The following is a 17,115-nucleotide window of genomic DNA, read 5'->3' as shown; positions in this document are numbered from 1 at the left end:
GTGACATCACATTTGGGGAAAACCCGGAAGTGATATCACGCCTCTCTTGGAATCATCAAAAATGATATTTTTTGCTCCTCATGCTATTCCTTGGATCCTCCCGTCCACGGGAGGCATGATTTCAGAGGTTACGACAGGCTGGAATGGATGGGGGGAACTCTATTTCTGCAAGGACCATTCTGCTTGTCCAAAATAGCCTTCAAGCCAGTCTTCCTCCTCCTCTGCCTTTCTGAGGCTTAAAGCATTCCAAAGGGTCAATTTTTGAAAACGGCACTGGAGAGGAAGAGTTTAATTCTTGTGCAGTGCTTTAGCCTCAGTCCAAACCAGCTTCACCTGCCTATGGAGAGGCAGTATAAATATATTTCAAATAAATTTGATATGGCCGGGTGGAGGGTTCTTGAGGCTGTTTTTAAGGACAGATAACACGCACGGCATTCCAGTTATAGAAACCCAGATTCCTGACTGGCTTAGTTTTATGGGCTCAAACAGATGCTGTGTCTCAATCCGTCCAGAAAATGCAAGCAGCCAGCTTGTGCAACATCCGCATGCCTCAGGGCTGTGCCGGGAAAGGAAAAGTGGTTTAACCTTTTGACCTTGGTTTTGCTATTTGGACCTGGCTTCCACACTTCGCTATTAGCATTTATAAGAAAGCTGTGCCTTCCTACCTCCAGCAATTTTTTAAAATTTATTTTTCTGCCACCGCTGTTCAGAACAGCAGTGAGCAATGGGGCTTGCCAGCAAAAGGCCTTTTCCTCTAGCAGGAGACCTGGCAGGCCTGTGTAGGTAGCTTCCCTGAATGTTTTCCACTTGGCTTGAAAACCTTCCAGTACAACCCACTAGTGAGAAAGGGAAGCTCTAGGAATTGCTGGACACTGTATGGTAAAACCATAGAGTTTCCAGCAATTCCTAGAGTCTAGAGGTAAAACCATAGAGTTTCCATCCATTTCTAGAGCTATAACTCCATAGAATTTCCAGTGATTCCTAGAGCTACCCCTTTTCACTTCCAGGTTGTATCTACAAATGATGTAGTGACATCACTAATGCTAATAGCAAAAGAGGGGAGACTGAAATGGAATGGAGGTCAAAGAGTTAAACCTTATCTCCCTTTCAAGGACATCCACAGACCAAATTGAGGCTGCAGCGGTCTGCGATTTGTATTGTATAGAGACGGTTGATAGGACTGATCTTGGAGCCCAAAGGATACATTTTGCCTCTGCAAGCAATGGTCAATGCTGTGGGATGTAACAGTTAAGACTGAGAAAAGTCAGCCAAATTCTCACTTGTAACTCCAACAGGATCTGTAAATAGAAAGGGGCGTTTGTTGAAAGAGATGCAGCCTTTGGAGCTATTTATAGCTTTGACTAATCAGGCTATCCTGGAAGAGAGCAGCAAGGGTATGAAGGAGACAAGCAGTCACTTTTGTTCAGACCGCTCCCTCCTGCACAGACTTTGGCTCCTAGGCTAACAAAGAGTTAAGACTGGCTTCACGTCTTCCTGCAAAGGTCTTGCCAGGAGCTGTGTCTGTTCTGTAGGCTTCTCTGCCGAGTCTCAGGGCAGCCGGAAACAAAGATGATGGATCACCCTGATTATGCCCAGTCAGGTACTTGAAATGGGATGCCAAACTCTGCTGCCGCCTACAAATGTACCATGGGATGCATATTGTCAGCCACTGGCGCGGAGAAAGGCTGTTCTTCGTAAACAATGGAGGAATGGGATTGTTTTGTGCAAAACTCTTGATGAGCCAAATTGCCTTCAAAATAGCAAACTTAGAGGGGTGGGTCAGGTTCCAGATGAAACCAGACAGACCGACTTCCTCCACAGCATTCGCCTGTTTAGCTGCTCAGCTGTGCCTCATGGGGATTGTCATAGAAACTTGTTTGAAAACTCAGTTTGCATCAGGTGAAAAATGGCAAAGGTTTTCAAGCAAAGTGGAAAATATTCAGGGGAGCCACCTATACAGGCTTGCCAGGTCTCCTGCTAGGGGAAGAGGCCCCTTGCTGGCAAGCCCCATTGCTCATTGCTGTTCTGAACAGTGGTGGCAGAAGAAATATTTACAACAAAGATTGCTGGCATTGCTATATCTTTTCCAGAACAACCCACTGGCGAGAAAGGGTAGCTTTAGGAATTGCTGGACACTCTATGGTAAAACCATAGAGTGTCCATCAATTTCTAGAGCTATAACTCCATAGAATTTCCAGTGATTCCTAGACCTACTCCTTTTCACTTCCAGGTTGTATCTAGAACTGATGTAGTGACATCACCAAAATCACATGCATGCCTCCTTATCCCTGCCCCCAACTCTCCTGCTAGTTGTCCGGCTCGACCTGCCAACTTGAGTGACCAAAGTTATGGTAAGCCCCTCATAGGAGGGAGGATTGGTGGTGGAGGAGAGTGCTGTCAAGTCATAGCTGATTTATGATGACCCCTGGAGGGATTTTCATGGCAAGAGACAAATGTCGTGGAACAACCAGGCTCTGGAGATAGCTCTGACTCCATGGACTGGGTGTTCCATGATAACTAACAGAGGTTGTTTGCCATTGCCTGCCTTTGGTCTTTGTTGGCGGTTTGCTATTCAATTGCTAATCAAGGATGACTCTGCTTAGCTTTTGAGATCTGAAGAGATCAGGATTGCCTGGGTTATGAGATCAGGATTACTAAGTGTACACAAAGAGCCCGAGAGGTGATCAAAATGCTCCTAGACTGTACTACTTCATATTACAAATGGGGTTTACGTGGCTGCATTGCTTCCCTATGGAAACAAAATCTCCAAAGCAGATGTTTTTGGCAGCCGGTGTGTTTTGGACTAGGACCTGGGAGGCTCAGAGTGTAATCCTAAGTAGAGTTACTCCAGTCTAAACCTAGTGATTTCAATGGGCTGAGACTGAAGTAACTCTGCTTAGGATTGTACTGACAAATTCGTATCCCCACTATACCATAGAAGCTCGTTGGGTAACTTTGGATCAGTCATACACTCTCACTTTAACCTACCTCACAGGCTTGTTGTGAGGATAAGAGGAGAAGACAATGATGTAAACTGCTTTGGGTCTCCACTGGCGAGAAAAGCAGGGTGTAAACAAAGAAACGAACGAACGAACGAACGAACGAACGAACGAACGAACGAACGAACGAACGAACGAACTAACTAACTAACTAACTAACTAACTAACTAACTAACTAAATAACTAACTAATCTGTTTCAGGAACTGCCATTGCTAAACCTTTTCTTTCTGTCAGCTGGAGGAAGGAGTTCTGTTATTTTTAGATGCATTCAAAGATTCATTTCCCTCACCTGGCCTGAATTGGGACAGTCCAAAGAACAATTTTACCGTCTCCTTTGCTGTTTCTGAAAGCTAGACTTTGCAGAGTTATGTGCAGCAACAGCACTGCAAAAGGGTCACTAGGGTCATTTCCACATGCCTTTAAAGGGACGGCCCACTCACTGAATGCTGGAGGCTTTTCCTTATGAATCCAGATGTCTCCATTTGCAAAATAGTTGTGGGCTATCTAGCTTCTGTTTTTTCAGCACCTTTTGGGGGAATGCACTTTCTGCGGTCCCAGAAAAGGCGCTGAAAAAACGGATGCCAAATGACCCACATCCGTTTTGCAAATGGAGATGCTGCTAGCATTCCAATAGTCACCATTGAATAGTATTGAAGAGTGTGTCATCCCTATAAGGGCATGTGGAAATGGCCTAAATTCCAGTTTTCCAAATTTGGACAGTCTTATTTGCCTAGGATGCCAGGGGTTGGCTCATCTGTAAATCAAGCACGTTCATTATTGCATTGTCTCTCACTTGCTTTGTGCCTGCTCCTGGCAATGACCATAAAAAGTAGGGGAAATGATCTAAAGAAGCCACTTTCCTTGACCTTTTTCCTTCCTGCTAGGATTTTCTCCAGCTTTCTTTTGGAATAGCAGCAAAGGTGGTCAGGGAGAGATGTAGAGAGTTCTTTTATTCTCTGTTTTACAAGATTCTCTGGAAAAGTAATAATAATGCTAGGAAAAGTGGAAGGCAGCAGGAAAAGAGGAAGACCTAAAACGAGGTGGCTGGACTCAATCAAAGAAGCCACGTCCTCCAGTTTGCAGAATCTGAGCAAGTCTGTTAATGATAGGATGTTCTGGAGGTCTTTCATTCATAGGGTCGCCATAGGTCGGAGACAACTTGACGGCACATAACACACACACACTTGCTCCAGCATTGCATGGCCTCTATCCGTAATGTGTAAATGGCAGTTCTAGGCTCTGTGTTTTTTTCACAAGCATTGAACCCATGACAGTTTGCTACCAAAACCGCCCACCTCCTTTTTGACAGTATACCGGGGGGAGGGGACCAGTCTTGCATTTGAGTAAATACAACCTTACCTTGTTAATGGAAGTTCCTCATAGTAAGTAAAAGTTAGATTTGGGCTGCTGATTCTAAGAGGTACAAATGCAAAGCTTTGACCAATGGGTGGAAAAGAGTTTGATGCTGTCCATTTTTCTTCTTGGTCATCGTGTAGCAGAGGGAAACAAGATTTCATGCCTGCCTTTACATTTATGTATTTTATTTAATTTATGTCATTCATAGTCCGCTTTTCTCTCTGAGACACTGTACCAATCTCAGTATGAGATTAGTACAGTCAATATCAAGGACATGTCAATAAGAATGCCGTGTGTATGTGTGTGTGTGTTGTATGTTATGTGCCATCAAGTCAGAAGGTGAAAAAGTCATGATTCATGGGAAGAAGTTCTTGAAACCATGGAAATGCCAGTGTGCATCCATTCTCCTCCTGATTCCAGGAATACATGAGCTCCCTGAGCCCATTTGTGGGGAGGGCGGGGTATAAATCAAATCAAATAAATATATATATGGACAGAGCTTCCTTCGATGTGAAGAGAAGTGGTGGGTCCTTGCCACTGTAGAGTTCATATGTGCAGCACAGCATCTCTGTACATGAGACACCTCATCGTATGTTCGTCAAGTGCAGGGAGAGGCAATGTTAGCCAGGAAGGGGAGTTTAAAAAGACAGAGCTGGTGGAGATCACTCCTCAGAGGGTTTGTTAATTTCATCTTCACCTCCTCAAGGCTCTGTTAATTTCACCTCTCCAGTCTAAAACTGTGTGGGATTGCAACCAGAGGACAGCGAGGAATGAAATGGGCAGGAGTTGCCTTCCGGAGCTGGGCTTGGACCTGGAGAGGTTATAAAGGGCTGAAGTTTCCCTTCTGGCATTTTTCAGCCCCTTTACATGGCTCCAATGTATAGCAAAGCCTTTGCCTTGCCACTGGCTTTGTCTTTTTAAACTACCCTCTGCATCTCCTGACATGTTCATCATGTGTCAGATGACTCATGTAGAAAGAATCAGAATAGAGATGGGCACAAACAGCAATACGAACAAAAAAAGCCACAAACAGCCCAATCTGCTGTTTGTGAATTTGCCGTTCATGAGGCCCCATTCTAAATGAACAGGTGGTCGTTGCAAGCCTCGTTCGTTGCTGTTCGTCAAGCCAAACAGTCTGGCACCTGCGATCAATTCCCTTGGCAACTTAGGCAGGGATTGTCTGAACTCTGCCTGAACTCCTGCTGTTGCCCTGGAAACCCCAATCTAAGCCCATGTAGCTTGATAGGCAGGTCTTCCTTTCAAGTGTGGAGCTCCAAAATGGTTAAAAGGGAACAGAGACCAGGGGGGAGGGGGGCTCCCAGCTCTGGCTTTGGAGAGGGAGAGAGAGGTGCTGTTGGCATTTTGATAGAGAGAGTGCATTGGAGCTTGAATTTTCTTTGTGTGTGGTGGGATAGGGATCTACCCCTTCAGGCTCCAGGGCTGCTGCCAGGCTCTGGGCCAAGCTATTATTTATTATTGGTACCTTTCCTGCTGCCTGCTCAGATAGGGTTTCTGGGAGAGGTGTGGTAGGAATATACCTCGTCAAGTTCCAGGGCTGCTGCCAGGCTCTGGGGCCAAGCTATTGTTTATTATTGGTACCTTTCCTGGTGCCTGGTCAGGTCAGGTTTCTGGGGGTGGTGCAGTAGGGATCTTGACTTGGATGATGGCTAGAGGAGAGCCTTCTGGCCCCCATGAACAGCCAACCACGAACATGTTCGTGAACAGGGCCATGTTCGTGGTTGTTCCTGTTCGTGGATGGCAATGAACAATAAACATCATGTTCGCTTTTTTTTCTTGTTTGTGCCCATCTCTAACTCAGAGTACATTCAGGGCTTTAGAGCAGGATACTGTTTTATGATCTTGATGTAGCTGTTGTTGGTTTTCAAAGACCCCTTCCAACTGAGTCATTTGCTGGCAGAGAGGGGTTGGGATTCACTTCTGGACCAGGAGGGTTCTGCCTAAGGCATGAGATAATGACTAACTGCAAGTATTTGGATGGCATTGATAATACCAAGGAAGGAGAGATGTGTGGGTGTACGGCAAAGGGTAATGGGATGAAATGGAGCAGAGAAATACAACGTGGGCTGTGCGTAAGGAAAACTTCCTAACAGCAGGGGGTACGAGCAAGTATAATAGATTTCCCTGAGGACTGTAGTGAGGCATTCTTCCATGCCAATTGTTTAAACTATTAATATAAGGTCCCGGTTTTAAAATGGTGTTCCAGGAAATCCTGGGGTTCCATAGCGAGGAATTTGGTGGTATAGAAGCTTTCTTGAAAGGCAGCGTCCATCGCCATGTGCAGTCAGAAGGGAGAGTAGGATGAGTTCAAGAGTGAATCTTTTGGCCCAGCAGAGAGGTCCAACTAGCGTTATTATGGAGTGGAATTTCTTTTTCCAAAATTCTCATTTTTTTTTTTGATGTAGTCACTGATTCCTCTCATTCTCTTCCAAAAGAAGAATTTCTCTTCGTACTTTTCTGTTCTTCTTCTTCTGCTGCTTTTGTATCCCAGGCCAGATACTCTAATATTTATGTGTATTTATTTATAAAAACTTGGTTGGCTTTATTCAGAGAATGTCAGTCCAGAAACAGAGAATCAAATCAAGACCACAAAAATCACTTTTCAGTTTTTCAGGTTACTTAGTAGGTTGTTTCATCGGTATGAAAGGTGTAGCAGCTATCTTTGGATCCGTAGGTCATACAAAGTGTGCAACAACACCAATTTAATGAGGGCAACTTTGCCAATACCGTCCAAATTCAACCCCCCAGTTTAAGGATTTCTTGACTGCTATCAAGCAGTTGATTGCTATCTAGCCGGCCTGCAGTCAGCTGCAGATTATGTTGAACTACGGTCATGTTGCCAGCAGGTTAACTTTATATCTTAATATGCCAGTTCATACCTTAATATTGTCATACCTGCGATATTCTGATGATAATTTTTGCAAGCAGGGATAACTGGGTTAACTTAAAGAAACAAGAACTTTTGCTGCTCCTTAAAGACTAATGTTTTTATTCTAACATAAATCCTAATTCAGTTATTCTAGCTAGCATAACAACAACAACAATAATTCAAGAAACTTCGCAATTTATATGGAAAAACTGCAGCTTTCTGATGTAACACCTACAGAACTGCAAAAGACAGCGTTACTGGGAACAGCGTACATTTTACACCAATACCTGGCTGATACTTAGGTCTCTGGTGGAAACTTGTATCAGCTCAGCAAGGCCAATCAGAGGTAACATGTGATATTTATTTATTATTGATTGTGTTGTGTGAAATTTGAACAACAACAACAATAATAACTGCATTTATATACCACTTTTATAGACAGACTAGTGCCTCTCCCAGAGCGGTGAACCAGTTAGCATTATTATCATCTCCGCAATACATCTGGGAGCTGGGGCTGAGAGGAGTGGCTTACCCAAGGCCACCTGTTGGAGCTCTTGGCAGTAGTGTGATTCGAACCAGCAGAGTGCTGATTTGCAGCTGAACCACTTACCCACTGTGCTACAGCACCTCTACAGCATGTTCTAGGTTGTATAAAAATAAGTTAGTCTTCAAGGTGTTACAAGATTCCTTTGAGTTACCGTTGAAAGGTCACTGTCATATCTACCTGTCTTTTCAGACTGAATCTTGTTCTAGGCTTGCCTTGTCTGACACAATAATCTTTTGGGCAGTTTCTAAGGAGGGATGACAGAGGCACAAACTAGGACAGAAGTGGACAGTGAAGATATAGGCAGATCCCCTCCAGCACACTCGCGGGAAGCATCTGGTTCGATGTGCTGCAAAAAAATCTGTGAAGCAAAGCCGGTTAAATTCTGCACCCCTATAAATCTGAACCAGATTCTGCAGCAAAGACAAACACAATTCTTCAGGCAGAAGAAAGAAATAGTATGTGATATCTCAGTTTTCTTCGACAGATTTGTTGGTTTGCAGTAATCAAAAGGCAATCGACAGGACAATTTAAATTTAGTCAAATGTTGCTTGGGGTGGAGATGTCAGGTGGTGCTTCCTACCCTTCCTTTGATAAGTTCAGGCTCAGCTCAGTCAACGAGGTTTGTGGGTGTATGAGTAGTAGTAGTTAGTAGTCCCTGGTATAATCCGTTGTATGTGATAGGCAAAACCTTGAGTTGAGCCCGACAACTGGTGGGTTCCCAACGGAGTGATTGCAGAACGGGAGTAATATGCATGCTCTGTCTAGCATAGTGTATTGCATTATGCAAGTGATCTGAATAATGCTGCTGAGCTATTCTGTGGTGGCCTAGCAATGCCCGCTTTTCTGTTGGGCAAGGAATTTCTGCCACTGCGGGAATCATCTCTATCTCTGCTGATCCCTTCAACTCTGCCTCTTTGCTGCCATCTGCTCGATTTGCTGAGAGGCATTTAACTAAGTCGACTTGATTTACTTACAGACATCACTGTGTGTGTGTGTGAGGGGTTACTTTTCAAGCAGAAGCAGCCATCCTTCTTCTGACTCACACTGTGATGAGATGCAGCCTGGCCTTTAGAATAGAAAAAGCTAAGGCAAGCGTCTGACCCAAAGGAACTGATGAGAGCAGAAAGGCCCTGCAGTTCGTGCCATCAGTCTCCTGGAGAGAGTTGTAGTTTGGTCGAGGGCTTGCTGAAATTTGTTTTAAACTTCATTCATGTCAACTGGTGCGGTCCAGTGATTTGGCTAGGGAGGCTTAGACAACATTCCTTCAGGAAATCTGTCTCCCAGTATGGCTTTCAGTAGACCCATATGCCCAATTTTAGCAATGCATTGTTTCATTTATAAGTCTTGATGTTTGAATGCGTGCCTTTTTGCTTACAGTCACATTGTATCATGGACTTGGTAGTCTTTTTTAAAAAAAATATTTTTATTCAATTTTAGAACTGTAACAATAATCAAACAACAAACCAATATAATACATTGCATTTACAAATATTAACACAGTGCTTCAACTTTAATACATCAACAATGAGTGGTGTGAAGAGGGAGGTTGCAGATCTCTTGCTTCTATGAATTCGTAAAGTGGGGATTTGGTAGTCTTAAGGCTGCATTAAACTTAGCTGTATTTCTCACAACCAAGAATGCCCTTCCTGAATGAACAAACTACGGCTATGAAGTTTTTTGGAATCTGAAAAATTTGGGTCTGAGAAAAAAAACAACAACCTTAACTGGAATCCCAAATTGGTAAAGAGTCCCCTGAAAATTCAAGATTACAAAGAGGGTGCCCTCCTGGTAAGCTGCATCTGAAACAATGCCGTTTTTTAAAGGCCACACCACTACCAAGGAGGCATGCACTTGGTTTTAATTTAGGGGACTGACTTTAGCAAATGCATGTTTTGCAGTAAATTCATGATATACTTCTGCCAGTGATGTCATTCCCAGTGCAACACAGGAAAATTCCAGAGTGTATGGGAGCACAGTCTGGGTTTTCCAGCCCTGTTCCGGGACCTTCCCCTCTTGTTTCCAGATGAAAGGTGGCCGGAGGGTGGATTCTGGGAGCGGGGAATCCCTTACCCCCACCAGGGGGAGGGCTAGCAATCTTAGGTGTCCACCATAACTGTTCTAGATTAGAGTTGCCAGTACTACGTTGACAAATGCCAGGATATTTTGAGAGTGATGTCCAGGTAAGGTGGAGTTTGGGTAGGATATGATGGAACTTCCAGGTGATGCTCAAGAATCCTCCTCCATGCCAAACTCTGCGGTAAAGACCATAGAGACACAGGAGAATTCTATAGCGTTCACCTGGAGGCCATTTTTCAGCTATCCTGCCCCCAGTTATCAATTTCTCAAGGACAAGGATTTGGGACCAAGGGTGGAGTTTGACCCACCATGGGCAGGCAAATAGGAAATCTAGAGTCTCTCTACATGCGACATCTGACGTGTCAAGAACACGTGTGAGCGGTCACGTCAGGAGATGCAATGTTAGCTGGGAAGGGTAGTTTAAAAAGACAGAGCAGGTGGCAGGGCAAAGGCTTTGCTATCCACTGGAGCTGTGTGAAGGGGCTGTGAAATGCCAGAAGGGAAACTTCAGCCCATTTTAACCTCTCCAGGTCCAAGCCCAGCTCTGGAAGGCAGCTCCAGCCCATTTCCATTCCTTGCTAGCCTCTGGTTGCCATCCCACACAGTTTTAGACTGGAGAGCTGAAATTGAAAGAGCCTTTGGGGAGACAAAGGTGAAATTAACAAACCCTCTGAGGAGCAATCTCCACTGACTCTGGCTTTTAAAACTATGCTTCCCAGCTAACCTTGTGTCTCCCTGCACTTGATGAACAAGCGTCGGCGTGTCTTCTTGTGTAGAAAGACTGCTAGATCAGATGGTCTAAGGCACCTTTACTTACTATGTGTACAGATTCTCCCCTAATTTGCTGCATAAGGATAAATTGGCTGTAGGTGGGGACGTACTTTCAGCTGTTCTGCTTTGACCTCTAAACCAAAAACAGAACAATCCAATGTATTGTCAAAGGCTTTCACGGCCGGAGAACGATGGTTGTTGTGGGTTTTCCGGGCTGTATTGCCGTGGTCTTGGCATTGTAGTTCCTGACGTTTCGCCAGCAGCTGTGGCTGGCATCTTCAGAGGTGTGGCTGGCATCTTCAGAGGTGTGGCTGGCATCTTCAGAGGTGTGGCACCAAAAGACAGAGATCTGAGAGATCTCTGTCTTTTGGTGCCACACCTCTGAAGATGCCAGCCACAGCTGCTGGCGAAACGTCAGGAACTACAATGCCAAGACCACGGCAATACAGCCCGGAAAACCCACAACAACCAGAACAATCCAATGTTCCAAAAATGTACTTTTGGCATTATAGACAATTGATGTGGTCGGAACCTGTGAGCACACCCTGCACACACCATATTGCTCTTGTAAATGTAGACACTGACACTTATTTACTTGAAAGAAAAAAAGAAAAACGACCCTGCTGCACTAACAGTGAAATCTGAAGCAGAGTCTAAGCCCGTCATTTTCAGTGGTCTTAGATGGGACTAGCTCTGCTTAGGATTTCACTGTAAGCGTCCAAAGTGGCTTACAAATCAAAAATATACAATCCTCCTGCGAATAAAATAACATTAAAACAACTACAGTTTAACAAAATCACCCACGTCAATCCCAATAGACTTCCTGCCAACTAAACCCAGTATTTACTTTTTTAAAAAAAAAGAATTATGCCTCCTTGGTATGCAATAAATGACTCGAGGGAGGGAGGGAGGAAGGAAGGAAGAACCACTGTAATGTGTGAAATGATCCGTAGTTTTGTATGCTACCTCTGACTCTGTTGCATGGGTAGGATAGAACGATGACAGATAGCTCATCTTTTCACTAATAGCCTGAACCTGCAGTAGAGTCATATAAGGACATTTCTCTCCATCACTGTGTCTCTCACCCAGTAGCGTATAAGCACTTCTCTTCACAATGTAGTAAAGAGCTGTGGCATTTTATGCCTGGGAAGATAACAGGGGACTCCAGACAACCTGCGCAGCGACGGCCAGATTCCATGATTGTGCTGCTGGCTTGTGCTTATTTGAGCTTGATGTACATAAAAACCTATCTAGTGGGAGAGCAGCTTTAGTTGCTAGAGAAAAAAGACTGCTGGTAGGAAAAGAAAATTGTTAGGGAAAAAAATTTAACGCCCTCCTCTCTTGACAAACATTGATTCTCCTGTGCTTTCCAACAGAATTTGAGACACTGAAAATGGATTCTGTGTGCAGCCCGGGGGGATAATAAACCTGCAAAGAATTGTGGGACCAGGGGGGTGGGATGGGATTTGAAAATCCTTCCATACCTGCACAATCTCTCTCTCCAGATTTTTGTAAACTCTCAACAGCTCAAGAAGACTAATCCCTTACCTTTCTCTTTTGCAAGAGACTCAATATTCAGTGTGTGTTTTGAAGCATATTCAGTCCCCAACAGGTCTTTTATTTTCCTCTTGTGGTAGCTTCAAAAAATCTTATTTCCAGAATATGTGAGGAGTTCCTCTGGGTATGCAGGAACCCCTATCTTGTCTGCATGTAGTTCACTTGCTGCTTCTATGGTACTGCACAAGCTACCTTTATGACTGGCTATAGTGATAATCGTATCTTACTTTACAGGTCTCTTGTTAAAGTTTATGGGGATAATATAGGCAAAGCTCTTTCAGATACAAGAGCATTCATCCTGCGCTTGGTGTTATTAAACTGAGCTTGTAAATGCCTGAAAAGACTTGCTCTCTGATTGGTACTGGGCCAAGACATGTGGAGTAATCTCTTAAGGCAGGTGGAATAGCTGCATGAATGCCGGCGTCCTCTCTAGGCTTGCCAGCTTCCAGGTGGGTGGCTATAGATCTCTTGGAATTACAATTGATCTCTAGGAGACAGAGAGTCTCTCTACACAAGACATCTTACACTGGGACACTCAAGTGTAGGGAGATGCAATGTTAGCTGGGAAATGTAGTTTAAAAAGGCAGAGCCTTCGGAGAGCCAGCGGAGATTGTTCCTCAGAAGGTTTGTTAATTTCATCTTCGCCTCCCTGAAGGCTCTGTCAATTTCACCTCCCCTTGGGGGAGGCGAAGATGAAATTAACAAACCGTCTGAGGAGCGATCTCCGTGGCTCTGTGTTTTTAAACTACCCTTGTGTAGAGAGGTGAAATTGACAGAGCCTTTGGGGAGGTGAAGATGAAATTAACAAACCCTCTGAGGAGCAATCTCTGCGGCTCTGTCTTTTAAAACTATGCTTCCCGGCTAACATTGCATCTCCTTATACTTGAGCGTCCCCGTGTAAGATGTCTCATGTACAGAGAATCAGAGATCAGTTTCCCGGTAAAAAATGGCTTGTTTAGAGTGTAGACTCTATGGCATTATACCCTGCTGAGGCCTCTCCCTTCCCCAAATCCCACCGTCTCCAGGCTCTACCCCTCAAATCTCCAGGAATTTCTCAACTTGGACTTGGCAACCCTACCATATGCCCCTCCTCATGCTTCGTAATCTTCCAGTGATGCTCCTGCCATGAAATACAATAAGTGGCTACTACGACATTTAGAATCTTTGGGGTAGGTACCCTTTCGGGAAGGCGTTTCCTCTTCCAGAGCTGAACTAAGTTGAGATGTGGTTTTCTGCTGAGCCCTGGTATAATGCCCAATGGTTAGGATTCCTTTTTCTTTTGGTTTTTGTGCCTTGCTGTCCTGCAATGTAATTGTTTTACTGCTTTTTTTGTTTTGTGTATTTTATGAACTTTTAATTACAAAATTATTTTTTGTGTCATGAGCAGGATAGATAAACTCACATGATTATTAAATAAATATATTGGAAAATAAATGTTTTCCAATATATTGGGTGTGTGTAAAGCACCATCAAATGACAGCCAATTTATGGAGACCCCATACGGTTTTCAAGGCAAGAGACAAACAGCGGTAGTTTGCCATTCCCTGCCTCTTTGTAGCAACCCTGGACTTTTTTTGGTAGTTTCCTATCCAGGTATTAAGCAGGGCCAAGCTTGCTTAGCTTACAAGAACTAGTGAGATTGGGCTGGCCTAGGCCATCCAGGTCAGGGTCAAAGTGGATTACCATGTTACTTTAAAAAAATCTCAGAGTTGAAATAAGACACTGAACAATCAAAATTTGCAAATACACAACAGAATCAACACAGCAGTGATCAACCAGCATGGGGGAAATAATTCAAGGCTTACAGAAGGTTTAAAGGAGGGAGCCAGAAAATGGCCAACAAAATATTCGGGAAGGGCGGCCTAAGCTAGAAGTAAACAGAGCACCTTTCCTGCTTAGGGAGCAATCCTAGGCAGGTTTACTCAGAAGGGGGGCAGCATCCTTGGAGAAAAGTCAAAAATAAAAGCTTACCTGAAGTTTTTGTCATAGAGTTTTAGTAATTCCTAGAGCTACCTGAAAACTATGGTAAGAGCTTCTACCATTGCCATAGAATGTTTCTTAGAGCCACTCTTTGTTACTTTCAGGTAGCTGTAGGAATTGCCAGAACTCTATGGTAATAACTTCCTGCAAGTAGACAAGGCCTCATTTGTCTTTTCAATTTTTCTCCTGCCTCTGGTTCCAGCATCCCTGGCTAGGGATCACATTTTCCCAGTGGGGGCAGGGGATACCCCACTTTCACCTTCTGCCCCCCCCACTTACTTGGCCAATGGTGGGGGGAAGGTGCAGAAACAGGCCTGCCAGACATGCTCCTGGGTCAGTGCAACAATGTCACTTCCTGGGAGTGATGTTACTGCGTCACCCCGAGAGTGCTCCTGTGTTTCACTGTGGGACAATTTGGGCCCCAAACAGGCTGAATTGGACCCATTTGGGGTCCAAATCAGCCCATTGCGAAGCATGCATGCGCCCCTCGCTCCTGCGCAATGATGTCGCTTCCAGGAAGTGACATCATCATGCTGGCGTGGGGTGTGTGTGCATTCTTTGTACACATGTGACTAACACAATAGGAGCGGTGGGAAGGTAAGTGCCAGGCCATCTCTCCTTTTGAGATGGTAAGGGGAGGTGGCAACCCTATCTCCTGCACCCACCTGGGGGTTGACAGCCCTAAGTAAGCCCCACTTTATTCAGTGGGGCCTGCTGCCCGGAAAGTGTTCTTCAAATTGCAGCCTACGTGACTTCCTTGTTTTCTCTTTCGTGTCTCCAGGGTACGGGCATGCTGCCCCCGGGACCAACGCCGGGAAGGCCTTCTGCATGTGCTACGCAGCCTTGGGCATCCCTTTGACGCTGGTGATGTTCCAGAGCCTTGGCGAACGCATGAACACCTTTGTCAAGTATCTCTTGCAACGGATGAAGAAGTGCTGCCGGATGCAGAGCACGGACGTCTCCATGGAGAACATGGTGGCCGTCGGGTTCTTCTCTTGCATAGGGACCCTTTGCATCGGGGCGGCGGCCTTTTCCCAGTGCGAGGAGTGGACTTTTTTCCAGGCCTTCTATTACTGCTTTATAACATTGACTACAATCGGGTTCGGGGATTACGTGGCGCTCCAGTCGAAAGGAGCCCTCCAGAAGAAGCCACTGTACGTGGCGTTTAGCTTTATGTACATCCTTGTGGGATTGACAGTCATAGGAGCATTTCTCAATCTGGTTGTTCTCAGGTTGTTCATGAACATCGAGGAAGAGAGGCGGGAGACTGAAGAGCGGGCGTCTCTGGCTGGGAACCATAACAGCATGGTCATACATATCCAAGAGGATTCCCAGCACAGCCGGCCGCGGTACAAAGCGGAGGTCACCGACCTTCAGTCCGATTGTTCGTGCATGTGCTACAGAGCCCACGAATACACCAGCCGGGTCGTGTCCCACCAAAATTCCTTCAGCTCCAAGCTGAACCTCCAGTACTTTCACTCCATCTCCTACAAGATTGAGGAGATCTCTCCAAGCACGTTAAAAAACAGCCTTTTCCCATCCCCCGTAAGCTCCATCTCACCCGGATTGCACAGCTTTACAGACAGCCGGAGGCTCATGAGACGGCGGAAGTCCATTTGAAGTAATTTGTCTTTTGGGGGAGTTCCGTCTTTTATTTCTAAGATTGGGTTTTTTTTAAAAAAAGAAAAAGAAATTCCTTGAGTGAGCCAGAGTGAGGAAAATGGTGATAAAACAAAGGAAAAAGACACTTCTCCTCTGAGACTTAGCTCTGGAGCATGAAGCATGGATTAATTCTTTTCCAGCAACGTATGCCTTACATTTACCCCCCCTCGGTAGTCAGTAGATTCGAGGTGTCGGGAAGTGGGTATCAAAATTCCAAAGTTGCACACCTAGCTGGGAGCCTTCAGGTGCCCCTGGCACCCCTAATAAACTTTGTCCCCCCCTCCCTCACAAGCAGGTTGCTGTGTGTGAGAGCATAGGTGTGTGTGTGAGAGTGTTGAGCGTGTGGGTATGGGTGCGCACGCACAATTCCACAACTAGTGCCAAGTGACAAATGAGTATCGAACGGAGCATCAGGTGTTGGCTTTAATTTACCTTTCTTTTTCTTCCGTCATTTTCTTGGTCTGCTTTTGACGTCCAAAAGAAGGGGGAAATGTGGGGAGGGGGGGGGGAGTTGTAGCTGCAATTATTTTTGTTTCCTGAATCAAGCATGCACCATAAACAATCAATATACCAAGTGTATCATGATAATTTTTTTTAATGCTAGATTTTATTAGATTGTATTAAGGGGGATAAAAAAGGAACAAGGCAGGAAAGAAGGACTGCTTTTGCTTGCCAGGTCAAATCCTTAAAAAATATATTAAAAATACAGCATGCATTTTGTAAAACTGGTATGCATTTTGAAAACTTACAAGAGGACAACAAGAAACCTAGCAATGGAACTCGCATAGAAAAGCAAATAATGAGAGTTTTTAGACACGCTTTAATCCTTTCTTACAGTTTCAACACTTTGCCACAACCGTAGAGATTTTTAGGGGGAATGGTTGCAATTAAAGAGTGTCTATTTTATTATTTCTTGGCTACAGATTATTATAATATTGAGTTCTATTTTATTTTTATTTATGTGTGTGTGTTGCTATGCGTGTGTGTGTGTGTGTAGAGTTGTATGAGAGTGCAGCAATTACCTACATGAGTAGGAATCATATTTTGGGGGAATGCTTGGATGAAGCTGGTCTAAAGAAGTGGATGTATATTTTTTTTTACACCTATGAAAAAAGACAGGGCATTCCTTGTTTCGCTAATAATCTGAGATTGTCTATAAATGCTTTTAATTTGTACATAATGGAAAATCTTTGCTGGTCAAGAAATCAAGATTTCTGTGTCTTGTGCTTTGGCCTTCTGGGAACTGGTAGGTAAGGCTTTCTTGCTCTTTCAGCATTGG

The 17,115-nt window shown here is 44.5% G+C and overlaps 1 protein-coding gene across 1 annotated transcript in view; it reads left to right on the top strand.

Moving 5' to 3' along the window:
• The window catches only part of KCNK9 (potassium two pore domain channel subfamily K member 9), a 98,492-nt gene extending 82,698 nt beyond the window's left edge, over positions 1-15,794 (top strand). The window contains exon 2 of the mRNA XM_054985724.1: positions 14,956-15,794. Within this exon, the coding sequence (XP_054841699.1) occupies positions 14,956-15,794 (839 nt within the window). The remainder of the gene's footprint in view (positions 1-14,955) is intronic.
• The last annotated feature ends 1,321 nt before the right edge of the window (positions 15,795-17,115 follow it).

Source organism: Eublepharis macularius, chromosome 7 (genome assembly GCF_028583425.1).
Source record: "Eublepharis macularius isolate TG4126 chromosome 7, MPM_Emac_v1.0, whole genome shotgun sequence".
Lineage (NCBI taxonomy): Eukaryota > Metazoa > Chordata > Lepidosauria > Squamata > Eublepharidae > Eublepharis > Eublepharis macularius.
The sequence above is the reverse complement of the archived record's forward strand: the minus strand, read 5'-3'. Positions and strand labels throughout refer to the sequence as shown.